This window comes from Gekko japonicus, unplaced genomic scaffold, assembly GCF_001447785.1.
Source record: "Gekko japonicus isolate JY-2015 unplaced genomic scaffold, Gekko_japonicus_V1.1 scaffold163, whole genome shotgun sequence".
Classification (NCBI taxonomy): domain Eukaryota; kingdom Metazoa; phylum Chordata; class Lepidosauria; order Squamata; family Gekkonidae; genus Gekko; species Gekko japonicus.
The window spans coordinates 670,610-689,800 of record NW_015161950.1 but is presented as its reverse complement, the minus strand read 5'-3'; the positions used below and the strand labels follow the sequence as shown (position 1 = coordinate 689,800).

Genomic DNA, 19,191 nt, shown 5'->3' with positions numbered 1-19,191 from the left:
CTTAATTTTTTTTCCATTTGAAAATATACACATTACTTGGATACTTATGGGATTTTTTAGTTATTTATCTTACTGGACTAGAACATGGAAATGGTAAAGGGTCCCAAATATAGACTTGGTTTAGTGTCCATTTGTGATGAGTAGTGAGGAGGTATTAACATTGACTCCTCCTGTCCCCTGAAAGACAGAAGCAGTGACAGAATAGCACTACCTCTATCTGCTCCAAAGCTCCACAATACGGGATACGTGTACACACTCCTGCTCTGAGTCCTTTGCAATGTATGTACATCTACATGTGTGTACATGTATCCTGTATTGTGGAGTTTTGGAGCAGATAGAGGCAGTGCTATTCTGTCACTGCTTCTGTCTGTTCCAAATCTCAGTGTAATATGAAAACTCCCCCTCCACCAAATTCTGGGCATGTACCAAAGGGCTGATGACAGGTCTTTCATATTGTACCAGGCTTTAGAAGAGGCAAAAGTATCATAAGATTTTCTCATTTCTGCCTGCTTCTGTGCTTAGGGAAGCATCAGGACATAGACACGCACACACTGCTGGGATAAAGAGTTTTTGATTTTGTGTGTGTAAAGTGCTGGCTTATGGCGATTGCGGCAAGGGGCTTTCAAGGTGGGTTTTAGAACAAGCAGATAGGGGTGTGCCAGAGGACACAGGAGAAAGGAAGGAGCATTGGATCATACTCTATAGAGGATAATAATAAAATCCAGAAGTTGCCTCTTAACTAGATGCAGTTGTACATTATACGGATTTCAGAAAACCGATGACTACATCTAGTCCTTATTGTCACAGACTAATTGTAAAAAATTTAGTGCCATGTTGTGTATTAAGTGAATATTTTCTAGGCTACTTGCCACCTTACAGTTGTGTCATATAAACATGTTGTTCCTGTGTTGGGCTTTCATATGCGGTTCTTTTTCCCCTCCCTTGTTTCGTAAGTAAGATGTTTAGCGTTTTCCCCATACTTTACATTTCAAGAGTCCTTGGGGATTCATTCATGTGGAGAACATAATGCATAATGCATGTCTGAGCAAAGATGCATCTGTGGTCTCCTGAAAGTGGCTTTCAACATTGCAGTAGCACACTTCTCAACTTTCTAGACTCATGAAAATTTCTCTGTGGCCATACATATGGAGGTGCCAAGCCATATGTTGGGCAATTCTGAGAACAGCTAGAGTATATCATGTGGAGAAAGTTTTAGGTATCTGATTGGACCTACGTTTCAAGGGCAATAGAATATAAGAGTTCTAGTCCCCTAAAAAACACCATTTTAAAATGGATGCTGAAACCAAACGATCATTTACATTGTTTCAAATTTTATACCGTTGGTGATCTTTAAGAAACTTGAAAAGTCAATTAAACTTACAATGTTTCACAATTTATTTTTATCCCCCTTTTGATTCAAAAGTTTCCCCAAGTTACTCAACAAAAATATTAAAATACAGCTTACAGTTTTACACTTAAGCAACTTCATGTCAAAGTTCTGATTTTTTCTAAAACGAGGCAGTGTAAACTATCTTAGTGGGAAAATGTTAGCATTTCCAAGAGAAAACTAAATTAGAAGAGAAACTATGCATAGATTGCGATGCTGACTATTTTGTTTTTTGGAGACGCTGTCCTGTCTTAGTTTGTGAGTGGGATGCTGTGTAGAATGGAACTGGACAGTGAATGCTGATGAGAAATTGTAGAATAACAGTGCATACCATGGGACAGTTGGAGAGTTTCAGGAAAACATAATGGTTACCTCTGCTTATTTATTTGGTAAAATTAAGCTCATGAAAATAAGCGTGTAGAGTCTATCATAAGCCAAACATTTGATTGTTAAGATTGGTGGACAATAGTAACTTGTATTGATACTTATATGTTTTTAAAGTGCTTGTAGTTTAAATCTTAATTTTAATTATAGTTGTAAAACCTTTGGTGCAGTACAATCAAAGATAATCTAAAAATTATATGATGTAATGTTGTCCTTAATTATGTTACTTGACAAGGATTTCGTATTGTTTCCTTAAGATATATTTAATATCATAATGGCAAGTCTTAAAAATTAGTTTTGTATTTCAGGGCATACATACTGAATGCTTATTGCTTAAGCCTATGAAAATGTTTTGTTTATCATCGATATGATCAAAATTTGAACCACCTGAATAACATTGCTGTCTGTTATATTAAAATGTAACTTGTTCTGAAATGCTCTGTGGCCAAAACATTGTAAGCTAATTTGCTTATTGACTTGTGGGAATCAGTTACTCAGTTTAATGTAGAATACTTTATGGGGACTGGGCTGTTTGTCTAAAATATGACTTCTTATTCATGTTATGAAGTGTGATAGTGACAAAACTTCACATTATTCTACCAAGTCAAACATTCTTCATCAGTAGGTTCACAACATTAAAACAGCAATGTCAAGTGAAAAAATTGGGCCGGTGAAAAATAGGCTAAGTTGCCATTAAGGGAAGAATATTTAGTTTGTTTAAGTTGGTAGCCTCAAGCCTTTAAAATTCTTTTTTTTTTTTTTTTTTGGTCATTTTGTTTTGGAACACCTTTTTTAAATTTTCATATGCTCAACAGATTCTGAAGGCAGTGGACATGGCAGTGAAGATGGATCAAAGGATAGCGGAGAAGGATCCTGTAGTGAATCAGAGGAAAATGTCTTGGAGGAAGACCTGACAGAAGGAGGAAAGATAGAGGAAGAACAGCCTAAAAGCTCAGGTGGAGAAGAGCTGCCAATAACAGAGAAAGAGGCGATTAAAACAGAAAAAAAAGACGATGATGAGGATGGAGAAGGAGAAGAGAAACCGAGAAAGAAAAAAGAGAAAGAGAGAGAAAGACCTGCTGAAACGGATGCTGGCATTGATGAGCAAACAAATGAACCAAAAAAGTGGAACTTGCGAAGAAATCGCCCTCTGTTAGATTTTGTATCCATGGAAGAGCTAAATGACATAGATGATTATGACAGTGAGGACGACAATGACTGGCGACCAACTGCTGGAAAGAAGAAGGGGAAAAACACACACCGGAAAGAGGGAAGTGACGGAGATAATGAGGATGATGAAGATGATGGGAGCGGAAGTGATGAGGATGACAATGAAGAGGAAGGCAATGATGAGGATGAGGAGGATGATAACAGCAGTGCTGCTAGTGATGGTGGATCCAAGAAGAAAAAAGCGAAGGCTCTTAGCAGGAATAGTGCTGATGATGAGGAGCTGACAAATGATAGCCTGGCCCTTTCACAAAGCAAGAGCAATGAGGTAGAACAGCCAACTTTCTATAATACCTCTGATGAAAAATGGAAAGTACTCTGCAGTCTGATTGTTTTGAAATTACTCCCTAAAGCTAGGCATAGTTACTGGACAGTGATCGCATTAATGAGCATAACTGCAGAGTTATGCAAAATTCTCATTAAGATACATTTGCATCAGCCTTTTGTCTGAATCCAGCACCCACTGAAGACAGTGGGACTCTCCTGTTGCCTTCAGTGTATCTTGGATTGGGATGTTAGACTTCACTGCAAGCCTTTACAAGCAGTTAGCTTTTCTTTCATACGCCATGCTGAAAATGAAGCAGCTATACCATTAGGATGGGTTGCAGTAAATGCAAAACAAAACAAAAGCCAGTGAAAGGTAAGGTAGCATGGCTGTGTAGGCTAACCATCTGACTGGAGCTAAAAACAGTGCATTTTTATTGTTATAGAAGCTGTTAAATACAACAAGATTTAGTCAGAACATACAGATTTGTTGTAAAAACATGGTAGTTTTTGTGCTTTTTAAAGCTATGAGTAACAGCAAAATTAAAGAGAGATGAAATGTGGAATCTCCTTATTTGTACAGCTTTCAAACTGAGTACTAAAGGTTGTATGCTGCAACAAAACATATGTTTGTATTAAATAGCTAGGGCTTTTTGTGGAATATTTGTGCCGTGGAGCTTCTGAGTTATGTATACCAAGTTTTTTATTTAGAACTTAAAACTACATTGGTAAAAGCTGGGATATTTCTTACTTTGTTGCTAGTTTAATGAGGACCTATAACATTATATGTTTACTTAAAGTGAGAGCGGACCCACAGTCTAAACTTTTTGGACTTTGCTTATTTGTAATTTTTAATTTTTCATCTAACATGCATCACTGTTTAAAATTCTCTAGTAGTGTTTAAAAACTCATTTGGGTGCTTGCTGTGATAACCTCATGAACCAATCTTTAACTTGCTGTGTAGTGGTGGTGTAGTGGTTCGGAGCACGGACTCTAATCTGGGAGAACTGGGTTTGATTCCCCACTCCTCCACATGCAGCTGCTGGTGTGACCTTGTGTGAGTCACAAGTTCTTTCAGAGCTGTTCTCTAATGAGCAGTTCTCAAAAGAGGTCTCTCAGCCCCACCTACCTCACAGGATGTCTGTTGTGAGGAGGGGAAAGGAGATTGTAAGCCGCTCTGAGATGACTTTGAGTAGTGAAGGGCAGGGTATAAATCCAATCTCCTCTTCTCCTTCTTAATAAACACATTTGTGGAACTGAGCTTGAGTATTTCCTGTTAAGACACCAGGACAGGCATTTAGGATCATGGTGCTATTAGGGACAGTTTGAGATATGGTGAACAGAGACATGACAGAAACACAAAAAAGGCTGAGATGCATAGTGCCCTTCTTGGGGTCAGCAGGATTTGCCTTCCGATGTGTGTTGAGGACAGCCGTGAGATGCTTTCATTGATACCAGGTTCACACAGTGCATTTCTGCTCTGTTTTAAGGTCTGACTGTTCATAATGTGAGAGATCTCAATCTATTAGAGTAGAATCCCTTGATCTTCTATATCAGTATAATTTTTACAATTTTTTTTGGCCTTCAGGCATACATACTAATTAGATATCTCACATTTTGCCCCCAAACTTTGGAGCAAGTCCAAAGAAGTTGTGCAAGCATGTGAGCAATGCTGAACATGTTTTTGAAGTATTTATTGTGGCATGTCTTGCTAAACTCACAAACCAGCTTTAAAAACCAAACAGGAGCCTATATGTAAGTGGGAGTTGCTGCAGTGAAAACTTTAAAGGCAGCTGTGGCTGGTCATGAGAATGTTGAACATTTGCATAGGTTCTTTACACTGCAAAGTACATTTCAGCTGGAAGGAATGAGGAAAATAAACACCAGGGAGATGAGTTGCACTGAATTCAATACAGTGCCAAACAATTTTCATTCCACTAATGGCAATCAGTGCTGAATCTTTAAAAATCAGTTTTTATTGGAGACCTATGTGGGGAGAGCCAACTTATCAAGTTCTCCTAATTCTCAGTCTTCATCAGCTATCACAGATCATCTTCCTTTCTTCCAGAATAGAACACTTCAATTACTTCATATTTTTCTTCCATACTGCAATTCCCAGAGCTCTTTAATTATTAAAACTTGGATAATTTATTTTGGTTAAACCAATCTTTGAAACTGAAACTTGGCCTGAATGATTCAGTCTTTTCAATATGATTTATGTTTTTTTTTTATAAAAAAAAGTCCTTGGAGTTTGCTAGGTGTGTCTTGTATTCACATCTGATTTTTCCCATAGTAAAGAGGTGTGTATGTGACCACTTTAATGCCTACTTTCTTACATGTGTGTTCAGAATGCAAAATGATATGTATTTCCCCTTGGTCATCAGAGACTAAAATGTAGCATTGTCTCATGTAAAGATACTGATTTTTTTTGGGGGGGGGGGTCTGGAATGTATCAGAGTTGGATATGTCTTGTCTTGATGACAAACTCTTCACCATGTCTCCCCTGCACATTTTTCTGATAATTCATAAGTGAAACCCTGAAGTTAGGTAAAAGAAATTCTACCTAACTGTACACAGTGCTGCTGAGCTATGTAGTTTTTGAATGAGTACTTGCCTACCTTGGCCTACCATTTTATCTAGTTTTATTTAAATATTCTGTTGAATAGACAATTAGGAATATTTGACTTTTTTCTGATAAATATGTTTTTATGTAATCATGGTCAACTTGTCCCAGTGATTTCAGTGGAACTTGGGCCTAATGAACATTTATCGGATGAGTATGCTCTCTTGTTTATATCTTCATAGACAACTGTTTGCAATATTTTCAGTACATCATATATTGAAGGCTTTCATTGTATTTTGCTACTGTTGTGAAACCTAAGTACATTAGTAGTTGGGTTTGAAATGCCTTCTTTATTTCTTACAGTTAGTGAAGCCTGAGACATTTATACAGGCTAAAAATAGTCATAGTCTAACAGATCAATTCCTGAATGTTTTACTATAGATTGTGTTGTGTAAATTGTGTTGACTCATTTCAGTTACTTTCTGTATTTTCTTTGACACACCTTCATTATATTTCTCAACTTTAAAAAATCTACTTCCAGTGATAAACCAATATATGCTCAATGCAGAAATTAGAAGAAACCAACCCTGTTACCCTGACCTTTCATAAGCCTAGACTCCCAGCCTGATTGTCCCTTTCTTATATTGGGACAAAGTGAACTGGGTTTCTTAATTTTTATTTTTTATTTTACTTTGAGCCAAGTGTCAGCACATTCTAGAGACAGGCTAAATCCTAACTCAAGTGTTCCATGGAGCCATTATTTGATTAGAATAGTCTTATCCCTGGAACACCAAGTACTTTAATGATCAGTTGGGCATCCTTTAGAATAGGCTGCTGAAGACCAGAGTGGCAAATCTGGCCCCAAAAGCCTTTCTGCTTTATTCCTCTCTCCCTTCAAACACAAGGATTTGTATATAACTCCATTTTCTGGCAAGCTGCAATGCAGCCACCAAGGTTTTTAACCCTCAGTTCTAAAGTATGAGCGTCTTGGTAGAGCCTCCTCCCTTAAATTACTCACTTCCACATGCAAACAAAGGCCTAGGTAGTGAGCAGCTGAGATGTCCATAGGCAGAATTTTCTTTTCACACTTTGGGCGAGTGGTGGGAATGGGATTGGTATTTCAGAGTCATAGAATTAAGATCCAAAGAGCTCCTTAGGTTCATGCAAGCAGCGTGTACTACCTCAAAAGAAATTTGATGGCGTTTTCTCCTTTGATGATGCTTGTATCATAAACTGCTTGCTCAGTGGTAGAACTTGGCATTCATATGTTCTGGCTTGTCCTGATATGCTGTTTTCTTTTGCAGCACATTTTTCTCCTCTCTTACTCTTGTCTGTACCTTCTTCATAATTATACAGGAAGTAGTCAGATTTCCAATTTTAGTGTTTTCGTAAGTTTCAAGCTTTCAATAACAAACATGGATTTGCTGTTGATCTGTTTAGTTTTCATATATGCCATCTTTCCAGAAATGACAAGAAATCTAATTTTGACAGCTACTACTCCCTCTATTACAAACAACTCTTACCAAACCTGGCTTCAGAGCAACAGGTTGAAGGTTCACTAGAACTTTGCAGGTGATACTATTTCTTTTAAGAAGCTGTGGATTAGTTGTATGTCAGTTAGTATCAATCTAAGGGCCGACTTATACGACCCATTTGTAAATTAAACATTTACTTCATAATAAAGTTAATATACTCAAGTTTGCATATGATGAAAAGCCATTGCATTCTGAAATCCTGATTATTACTTGCTAAGTATAATGATAGAGAACATAGTTGTGGTAATTTACTATATGATATTCATACAAATGTGTATCATTGGTTGGCCTACCTTTTAGTTTATAAAACAGTTTTGCCTTATCTTCCTGTCCTTTATATTAAGTTGTATCAGTATGCGATGTAATGAGTAATTATGACTGATATGAATCAAGTAAAGTCACATTGTGAAAGGGAAAAACTAGCATAAATTGTTAGCAAAAACATTCCCTTCTCTCACTTTGTATAACCTTCATTCTGTGGAGGTGGTATGATGGGACGATACTACATCATGCTGCAAGAGATTTACTTAGATGGTTTCAGAACCTCTAACTTACAGATGTTTGAACTTGAATTATTCTTTGTTCTTGTATCTGGAAGATTAATGGCCTTTTCCAAACTGCTAGCATTTTTTAAATGGTTCCAGAGGGGTAGCCAAGTTAGTTTGTTGTAACAAACAAAAGGAGTCTTGTGGAACCTTTAAGTCCAACAAATTTATTGTGGTGGTTTTGTGGCATCTGATGATGAAGTACTCTGTAGCCCACAAAAGCGTATGCTGTTCTATAAGATGTCATAAGAATCTGTGTTCACTGTATCCATACTGGTGACAATGATATTGTGCTAGTATTTGTGGGAAAATAAGATCATCGCTAGGAAAATAGTGCTGAAGATTAGATAGTAGAGAATGGAACAATGACTGGAGCCTAATACTAGTTCAGGAACCAAACCCATGGAAAATGTGGCATAAATATGGAAACAAATAACTCTGCAATTACATAAATCCATATATCAGTTAATTTCAGCTAGGATCAAAATAATTACTTTAGACTGTTGTATAAGGCATAGAATTGTTGATTCCCCCCCCCTAAATAGCTGGACACCAGGAGTGTCTCCAACTATATTTGAAACTTCATTCAGGGATTAAAGCAGTTTGACTCATCCTTGATGTAGTATTTGGAATCCACTTTTGCTATAATAATATTGGCTGAGAACTTAAATTTTCAACTGTGTGATTTCGTAACTTTGGTTTAGCAGCTGCTTCAGTGTTTTGTCCAATTATCTGACTGCAGTGGAATCTTTGCATCATTTTCTTCTTCCAAGACTCTTGCAGTGCTAGTCTTACGACAGCCTTCTGACATCGATTGGGAAGGAGATGGTGACATGCATAGGGCCAATCAATGAACTGTATACATGGTGAAATGATGGGAAAGAGACAAAGTACATGGTGATGGCAACTGTAATTCAGTGAGATAGTGCTGTGTTACTGCTTTTTCAGATGTTGTAGAGAAGTGGTGTCATTTGTTGTAGGTCAGTTTGGAGGTGTTGTGTAAGGAATATTGCAGACAGGAGATAGCAGTTAGGTAGAGTCATAATGACAGAGGACCCCTCCCCAGTCCAGTTTAGAATTTGAATTCAGCTATTATCCAAAGTAATCAGAAAATAGTTTCTTCTGAGTTCAGTGTCAAATTGTATGGCCTTCCATGCTCTCAGTTACATAGTTCTTGGGTTGATGATATCTAAATGCTTTCCTAAAGTTGTTGAACTCAACCTTGTTGACACTGTGCCATCCTCCTTGACCTGTCTGGTAGTAATAACAGGGAGGCCTAACTAGAGGCTTCCCTGAGAGTTCCCTAGCCTTGGTGCCTCCAGCTGGAAGCCAGTGACATAAACTTTGGAGGGTGCTTTGACATCTGTATTGACTCAGATGCTCAGGGAAACCTAGAGAGCCTGGCACCTCTTCATGGGGTAAGGAAGTGAGGTCTTATGGCCATCCCCAGACAGCCAAGGAGGAAGGCATTAAATGAGAATACTTGTCTGGCTCAAATCTGAGCCAAAGAAGACTTCTTGGAACTCTATAGTTTTCTCCTGATATTGAAGGTACAAATTATAAATCTGTAAAGTTTTAAAGTGAGCCTCTTAAGTACAAACATTCAAAGAGTTACTAGTATTAGAAGAGTAAGAATCCAAAAGAATCTTGGTGCAAACAAAAGAAAGTAATGAAATGAGTTAATACACTGATGTGGCATAGTGAAACATGACTTTGAGGAAATTGATATTTATAAAAGTGCAAATTTTTGTAATAACACACCTTTTATTATAATTTATTTTCTATGTTTGTAGTACTTTCTCCCTCAGATTGGAGGCATGTTGCCCAATTAAAAAAAAATGCAAATAAGGGCAATATAATACAAACAAACAAAAAATGTGACTACATTGCAAGGTTAAGGCTAGTGTGCTTCAAATAGTGTAGAATATACAGTGGGTAATTCAGTGTAGCTGCGGTTTTACTTTAGAAACTTTATTTCTACATTAACTTAAGATGATCCAAACAAAGTAAGGAAAGCAATCCCAATTCCCAAATGCTTTCATTTACTTAAAATTATTTGGCAGAGAATTCGACACTTTAATGATGGTCTGGGCCTGGCTGGGGCGATGGCACGCGTGCCCACAGAGAGGGCTCTGAGTGCCACCTCTGGCACCTGTGCCATAGGTTCGCCACCACTGGCCTAGGCCATCAGGGACTTTACCCTACAGCCAGCTTTAAACTCTGAAGTAAACCAGCCAATGTAGCTATTTCAAAATAGGCGAGATGTGTCCCCTGCGCACTCTCTCTCTTTCTCCCCCTCCATCTCCCTCCCTCCCCCCTTCAGCAACACCATCAGTGGCTCCAGCAACATCAGCCATACCATCTCAGGTTGCTACTTCCGCTCATCTTCTAATGTGATTTATGCCATCACGTGTCAGCAATGCCCTTTCACCCACTACACTGGACAAACAGGCCAGTCCCTATGACAAAGACTAAACGGACATAAGTCTTGATATTAGAAACCACAACATTGAAAAACCAGTGGGGGAACATTTTAACCTTCCAGGATATTCAGTTGCTGACCCAAGAGTAGCAGTTCTCTTACAAAGGAATTTTAAAGGGAGATTAGAAAGAGACTGTTGAATTGCAACTGATAATGAAGCTCAAGACAATGCATCCTTCTGAACTGAATCAAGACCTAGGTTTCCTGACTCATTAACAATGCTGATTTTTCTATGCCTACTATCCCTCTGCATATCACACCTAAATGCAGTCATATCTGCTCTTGTCATTTGCCTGCTATTGTCATTTGGCATCTGAAATCACACCACTCCCCAAGGTATAAGGACTGATGGACTCACATTCTAGCTGTATTTGAAGAAGTGAGCAGTGACTCATGAAAGCTCATACCCTGCCACACATTTTGTTAGTCTTTAAGGTGCTAGTGAACTCTTGTTCTTTTCTATTACTACAGACAGATTAACACAGCTACCCATCTTGATCTGTCTCCTGCTAATAGTCATGCTGCTGTATTCTAAACCAATTGTAGTTACTGGATAGCCTTCAAGGATAGACCAACATAGAACATGTTACAGTAGACAAACTGAGGTTACAAAAGCTTGATTTGTTTGACCAGGTTGGCTAAGAAAGGAGAGAGTTAGCAAACTAAAGCTGATAGAAGACTCTCCTCTTCATTACTGCATCATCCTGCTTTTCAAACAGCAAGGTGGGCCCATGAGCATTGCACACCCAAGTTCTTAACCTGCTCTGCAGATGCCAACGGAGACAGATGGATCCAGATCCTTCCAAAGCATCAGCCTTCTGGACTAGCATTACTTCTGTCTTGTCTGGACTCAGCTTCAACTTGTTGTGCCTTAGCCACTGGACCACAGCCTCAAAGCCCTGGTTCAGAGCCAAGATGGGCACATCTAGACGCTTAGTGATGAGATATAGAGCTGGGTGTTATAAAGGGAGTAGCACAGATATGAAGTAAAACCATTAAGGGGGAAAAGTTGGTAAATATATCCACATTGTGAATATGAGTTTGCAAGAATATGAGTTTGCAAGTAAGTGTATGAGTTAATGTCTTTTCCAATATAACAAGTGCTCTTTTATTTTTCAATAATAGGACTCGCTGATTCTTGAGAAGTCTCAAAACTGGACCTCCCAGAAAATGGACCATATTATGATTTGCTGTGTTTGTCTTGGGGACAATAGCGAAGATGCTGATGAAATAATCCAATGTGACAACTGTGGGATAACAGTGCATGAAGGTAATTTCACCATATTGTTGATCTGCAGCAAATACCATTTTTTTAGTGAAATAATATCAAGCCTAATTGTTTATAAATGCCTTATACATGCATTTATTATTGATTTTTAATATTCGTCACCTAATGTTACACTCTGTATGTGTCCACACATTCACATACTGTGACATTTTCTGAGTAAAAATTACGTACATGAAGTTATAAGCAATTGCCGTATTCTTAGTCAGTCCAAGGATATGCACAGGTAATGTCAACCTTGACAAACAGCTGGGTTTTTAAAATTAAATATATTGGGCTAAGGATTTCTGAATGGGTTATCATCATGCTGACCTTCTGTTGTTTTTTGCTTGTCTTTCTTGTGTTTAATTCTGCTAAACTGAATATAACGTGCAAACAAAACAGTGTCATAATACAAGATGAGGAGTGTAGAAAACACTCACATGTGCATAAAGAAAGTACTGTCCTGCTCACTGATGGTCTACACATACCATTGCCTGCCTTGTTTCTTTCCTGCTGTCCCAGTCATAAAGTTTGATAAACCCCAAGTGTGTGACAGACCCTTTTTTAGTCTAAAGCAGCAGTGCTGAACTCATTTGTTATGAGGGCCAGATCTGACATAAATGAGACCTTGTTGGGCCAGGCCATGTGTGTCATAAAATGTAATGCCAGGTAGCGGAGACATAAACCTTATAGAGGACGCAAACACAAAGGATATTTATACTTAAAATAAAAACATGCTTAAAACATTAGCACTCTTGCAATATTTTGTTTATTTAACAGTGTCTGATAAGTGACGCCTCTTGCTTTGAATTACTGCATCAAAATGTCTGTGCTGCTGCAATCTTGAGTATGCTGTTCAGGTGTGTATCTGTAAGCTGCAAACCTACGATGACGCCTGATCCGACCCCGAGCTACATGTTTGACACCACTGGTCTAAAGGGTTCTTTAGGATTGGGTCAGTTTGGGCTTAAGTGATATGTACCTTCCTTTGAGCCTGTTCATCCCCTCCCCAGCAGAAGGGTAGCCAAGTATCAAGGTGCTTGTTTCCCTTCAGCTTCACTCCCCATCCCATTTAGCTGAGAGCTGGTACCTTTGCACTGCACTCTGCTGTGAATGTCCCTGTTTACCATTTTACCATTTATGAAGGATTGGAGGGGGGAGGGGTCAGCCTTTAAATTCTTTTTTAAGTTTTTGAATTTTTCTGGAATCCTGGGTTTGTCTCCAGATTATTATTTTTTTTAAAAAAAAAAACATTCTGCCCCATATGGTGGCCTCCTTTTAGCACTCTTTGATCCATATGTAGGGGCTACCCATTCCTATTAGATATATGGTGAAAGCACAGGAAAGTTTGTGTTATAAACATTCCATGTACATCTCCTTTTCCTTTAGGCAAACTCTTTGTATTCGTGCCTGGAATCAGTAATGAGATCAATAAGGATTAATAAACTGAAATTTAGTTTATAGAAGACTGAGTTGTTGATGGGGAGTGATCATGGTGATCTTGTTGGCAGCCTGCTCAGGGCAGGTTGTTCCGCGCCTGAGGATCAGACTTAAGAGTTGGAGAATTTTCCTGGAATTTGCTCTCAAATAGCAACTGTTGTCCAGGAGCACTTTTTTTCAAATTTCATCTGCTAGCTAGGCCTAGTTCTGGGAAATGTGACCTAAGAACCATAAGTCATTCCCTGGTAACTTCTACACAAGGCTAATGTAGTTAGCGTTACAGGGGGCTTACTTTGGAAAGCGTTTGGAAACGGCATGTAATCTAGAATAAATCTGCTGAATTCCCACTAGCCGAAGAACATACAACTCCAGTTCTGAAACAATTGTGCTGATTCCTGTGAGTTTCCGGGTCCAATTCAAAGTGTGGCCTGTATTCTTTAAAGCCTCAAAAGGTCTGGCCATTGGTTATCTACAGGAATGCATCTTCCAATATGCCCCTCTCATGTCTGAAGACTTGAAAGAAGCCTATTAAGGGTGTCTGCCTCATCAGGTACTGTGGATGGTAATCAGATAGAGGGCCTTCTCTATTATAGAATTTCCTTTGCCAATAGAAGCTTGGCTGGATACTTTGCTTGCTGATTAAGTTCTTCTTTTTGGAAAGTCTTTTATGATCTATCTATAACTGCCACTGACTTATGCTTTCTGTTGTAATTTGGTTCTGGTTTTATTATTGCATTTTATTATTTGTATGCATTTTTATATTTATTGTAAGCAAGTTCAAGGTGCTTTTTGTGGTTGGAATGAATGATGTAAATGTAAGAAATTATTATGTACCATTATTGGCAAGCATGCATGTTTGGCTGAATATACCTGATTCTTTTTTATTTATTGCCTTACCTTTCTAAAAGTTTATTAAATGTATAAAGTATTTCAGAAATGGTAAGTAAAACATAGCCAATCCAGTTTAGAAGAACAGGATTTAAATTGGGCAAGCATTAGTGTGTTGTATTATTTTCATTAATTTAAAAATATAGTACCAAGGTACTGTGTAGTTGAAGATCATCTGGATTGTCCTGCTTCCCTGAAGTGTAAAACCATCCAGATTACAGTGCACTCAGTGAAAATGAAATGCATTAATTATAGTTCCCTGGTGTTTCAGCGAAATGCTTGAAAATTAAATTTAATGGAGGAAATCCATTATCTTGGATTTAGTGTTACTCCCACCCCCATCCCACACTGTTCCCATGTTCTGGCTGTCTTGGTTATCTGCTAGTGTGATTAGCAGCACAATCCTTTGCAGAGTTCTTCCAATTGAAGCTTATTACTTTCAACTGGTTTAGATTGGTGTAACTCTGCGTAGGATTGCAGATCAAGAAATTGAACCCAGGGTGATGCTCTGCAGATAAAAGTGGAGGTGTTCTTCAGTGGCTTCTATTAAGTTCTGTGAGACAAAATAAGCCCGTTGCAATCAGCAGGATTGTTGAGAAGGAGCAAAACCACCACAAAACTTTGGTCATCAGAGGGAGGTTTAGCATTCACTTGGGAGGCTTCCCTGAGTATGCTGCTTTATTTTCTCTTCTAAATGAATGTATGAATGTTCCCACTCAGACCAGGCTTTGGGGGGGGATGAGTAGAAGAGTAAGGGATACACTTTTGGGTAGAGGGTGGAAACTCTCCCACCTCTCTCTAATACTGAGTGGCAAAACCTCCACAATATGAGCCTGTCTGTGGCCCCGGTCACACAGAGCATTAGGCACGCTAGAGAGACGGAAGATAGGCGGATTTTCCGGGCGCGATCTCACCGCCACATCTGGGACATGTAGAGCTCCCGTGGCACACCCGAGGCTTCCCGCCGAAGATGCGGGGTAAAAAACTAGTACCTCGGAGGTACTAGTTTCCGGAAACCGCAGGGCAAGGGCGGACGTCTGATCGCGTTTCTGGTGGTAGTTCTGGCGCCCGCCCATGTCCCCTCGCAAAAAGGTTTTTTCCCCCCAAGTCTCCACGGATGCGCACAAGCACCCAAGGGAGCATGCGTACATTTAAGTTTTAAAAACAAAACACAACCCCATTTGCTGCGCTGCTCCGCTTCTTTGCTGCGTGTGTGATTGGCACCTCCCCCTAACCACAGGAGCTCGACGGGACCTACACCTGAAGCCTGATCGCGCAGTCGCTCATTAGTTTGCTTCCGGGCAAACAGCCACGCCTCCCCCCCGCATTTTCCTGCCCGTGTGGCCGAGGCCACAGTTGTTTATAGTAGCACGTTCGTTCTCTCTCTCTCTCCTTCTCTCCCTCTCTCCATACTGTCAGTCACCCCAGTTGTAAGAATAAGCACTTTGCTAGTTAAGGTATTCAAAACACTTTTCTCTCAGGATTTGGCTGCCAAATGTTCTCAGACAGTGCTTAGTGATGATGATGTTCACTAAATCTGGAAAAGTATAATTGATTTTTAAAGTGTTCCTTCATAAAGAAACATGCCCTTCTGTGGATAAATCCAGTTTTAAAAACAAAATCTTTATGCTCGGTTCTGTCACTTTAGATAACTGCTTTTATGCTAAGATCTTCTAACTGGCTTATTATAGCAGAGCACCCCCAATTGTGATGTCAGTCCTGCTGATGCACTGATTGTAGTGTGTCTAAAGAAAAATGTCTGGTACGTATCCTAGCATGTGACATAAATGATGGTTATTCACTTGATGGAAATTGACCTTGGATAGTTGTTATAAATTAAAGGCATGTTACAGTTTTCTTAAAATATTTTGATGCTTTCTTATTCTGATGTCCACATTGTATACACTGGAGCACATGCTCATAAGGGTTTATAAATTTGGAGCCTTGGCCTGTAGTAATAGCCACACTCTGCATACTCCTCTTTGGAGTTGACACTTTCAGGAGCTATCTTTGTAAGATCTGTCTTCCTTTTCCCTTCCATTCTTTGAAGTAGGCCTGTTTGTTCTCAGGTGGCCTTTAATATATTAGTTACAAACAAAATGGGATGTGTAAGGAGAACATAGTAATTGCTCTAAATATTGCAGCATTTTCTGATACATTGTGAATAAAGACTGACCACTCTGAAGTAAAGAACTAACATTGAAGATCTAACATTGTAGCAGGTTACAATTACACAGAATTGTAGAATATAACCCTTAATAAGTCATTTTGTAGCCCCTACAAAATCTGAAAATTGCAGCTTCCCTTAGCATGGTTATAGGGAAAATACAGTTTCTTCTGTTGCTTTGAAATGAGAAGATATATTTTCTTATGATTGTGGAGTAAAAGTTCACTCAGAACAGCTTTTTGTCTCTCCCATTATACATAGGGCTGTATATAAACAGTAGTAGTTTCAGAGAACCAGTATAGAGATGCTAGAGGTACACCATTGTGGCCACTTGGTAACCATACACATTGACTTTTTTCAGTTTAGCTAATCACTGCTCAAACAGATGTGGCAGCTAATTTGGTCACATAACATAATGGATCAGAAAACTGAACACGTATACCTTACGTAGGTCTATGTATAGTTTTTTTTTCAAAGCAAGATCCTTACACAATGTCAGTCTGTGTATTTATGTCTCTTGCTGTTGCCAATCCAAATTGCTTTGATGGCCAGCTGGTGGTTTAGTGGCTTAACATTTAAATGTAAAGAAGTTAATTCAGCAATAAGTGTGGGTTACTGTGGTATGATACTGCAGTTAGTCATGAAACAGAGTTAACTCACCCACACTGCAAACCGAAAATATAGTGGGTCTTCCTTTGTTCACTGCCTTAGATCTTTTTCTATTTCCCCCAAAATAGAGAAGAGAAATATTGCAAATCTTTTGCTTGAACAATTTATGCAACATAGCTAAATACAATTTGTGTACTTTTCAGAACAGACCTTCTGATTCTTATGGCAATGTGTAGATTCTTTTGGTCAAGTAATAACTGTCAGTTCTGTTGTACACACAGTTTATGAAACACTTTGTACTCTGCCACTGACTAACAGGTTTAACTTAGTAGGTACACTTAGCACTTTCATAATACATATGTCAAGTGCCATTTATGATTCTAACATCATTAATGTATTCAGATATTTTTATACATATATTTTTATACTTTCAATTTTATTTGATTGTTTATTTATTAATTTTGGTTCATTTGTGGCTGTTTTTGGATGCATGCTGGGAGGGTAAAATGCTGAAAGAACAAAATGTTAACTTGCTATTTTTGTTAAGGCTTATGGGCTTGGCAGGCCAGCTATAACTGTGCTTGTCTCTAGCTAAATGAAGAACAATGGCACCTTATAAACCATATCAGCTATATAGATACATTTAGAATTTTATAGTCTAAGAGAAAGAAACACTTATTGTTCAGCTAAAAGAAAAAACTTTACTTGGGAAAGCCCAGTTTTCCGCCAGTCAGAGACCTGTTAGGTCAGAGTGCTGATGTTTGATGGAACCAATAATCTTGTTTTATTTGTGTGTGTCATCTTCAGTATAAAATCCAATGTCACCCATTGTAACACTTGAAGAGTCTGTTGGGTATTCAGGGGTTCCAGACCTTGATATCTGTACTCTTCCTTTATTAATTAATAAATTTTTTTAGTGTTCCTCCTCTACAGGACTGTTTTTGTGTGTTCCTCAAATTGAGTTGGAAAAAACACAGCCAGGGACACAAGTTATGTCCAACAGTTCTCTTTAGTGTTCTGAATCTTTCCCAGGCAGATTCTGTGTAGCCTGTTTTGTTGTTGATATGAGGACAGAGATGTACAAAGAGCTGTTGCATAGGCTGGGTTATGGACACCTGAGCATGTGATAGGGTGGGAAGGCAGGGTCTCCTGATTATTTTCAAGACTGCATTAAGTGCTTAAATTTGAATGTGAGTGACATCATATAATATACTATTTTTCCTCTTATGACATTAGGTGAAGTGCTTTGTCATGATTTTTTTTTTAAGTTCTTATTCAGTTGAATTATTTTAAGTGTGAGCTGTTGCGTTGCTTGGGAATTCTGATTGAAAATCATGTATGATGAGACACACTTACTTTTCTTTGTTTTAACTGTCCTCTTCTGTTTTTGCTAAACTGCTTTTTGATATTTTTGAAAATAAAAGTTGGCTCTTGCAAGTGATTGGGGCATCCTCATATATTTATTTATTTAGACTGCTTATATGTTTCCTTTCTACCCATATGGGTCCCTAAGGTAGCTAAGAAATCTAATTTATAATCTATAAAAATCAAAAGTAAAATATACAATCAAAACCAAATATCAGTCAAAATCAAATATTACAAAAATAAAAAAAAATCAAGTCAATCCATAAACAACATCAGAGATTATAAAACATTGTCCATTAATTTAAACAAAGTCTTCAGTTGGCTACAGGCAGCCTGTAAGGGTAGCATTAATGCTACCTATACTGGGGGAGGGATTCAGCATTTTGGGGTAGCAGTTGATTCAGCTAAGGCTGGTCGCTGCAGGAAGGCTTACCATCCCTTGACCTCAGAACTGTGGCAAGCTGACAAAACTGTTCCTTTTCTTCCAAGCTACATTGTAGAACCCTAATTATGGCTGGATTGAAAATGGTTTAAACACATTTTGGGTGAAATACTAACAAAAAAGGCTCCTTGACCCTGTTGTAAATGTTAGAGACTCTGGAACGACAGCTATTTTAAAAATTGTTTCATTTTAAACATTCATAAGGTCTCTGTGGAGCCATAGCTGAAGGTTGTTCTTAAAAATAAAGGTTGGTGAGATCACACACCCCCCCCACTGCCAACTGTAAAATGAATTAAGGTTAGGCTTCTTCGCACAAAGCTTACGTGTTTAATGGAAGCTGGCAGTTTTGAAGCACCATGAATGAGCAAGTAGAATATACAATGAAATCAAATTTTAGCATGTGAGTTTGTACTTGAATGCATGGATGAATAGTGCTTCTGCAAATACGTTAAAACTAATAAACCATCTCTGGTACGGGAGAAATTTCAATGTTTTTATGTCTGTTGACACACAGCACTCTTTCATATGGACCCACAGCACCTCACTTATGCATATTTGTGAGCCTGGCCTGCCACTTCCCGTGATTGAACGTGCTCAGTGTATTACTCAGAAAGGAAGGAAACAGT

General features: G+C 38.5%; 1 protein-coding gene across 5 annotated transcripts in view; it reads left to right on the top strand.

Annotated features, from left to right (window-relative positions):
• The window catches only part of PHF14 (PHD finger protein 14), a 177,269-nt gene that overhangs the window by 7,051 nt on the left and 151,027 nt on the right, over window positions 1-19,191 (top strand). For all 5 annotated transcript variants that reach the window (XM_015429428.1, XM_015429429.1, XM_015429426.1 and 2 more), the window contains exons 3-4: window positions 2,587-3,266; window positions 11,513-11,657. In XM_015429428.1, coding sequence (XP_015284914.1) covers window positions 2,587-3,266; window positions 11,513-11,657 — 825 coding nt within the window. The remainder of the gene's footprint in view (window positions 1-2,586; window positions 3,267-11,512; window positions 11,658-19,191) is intronic.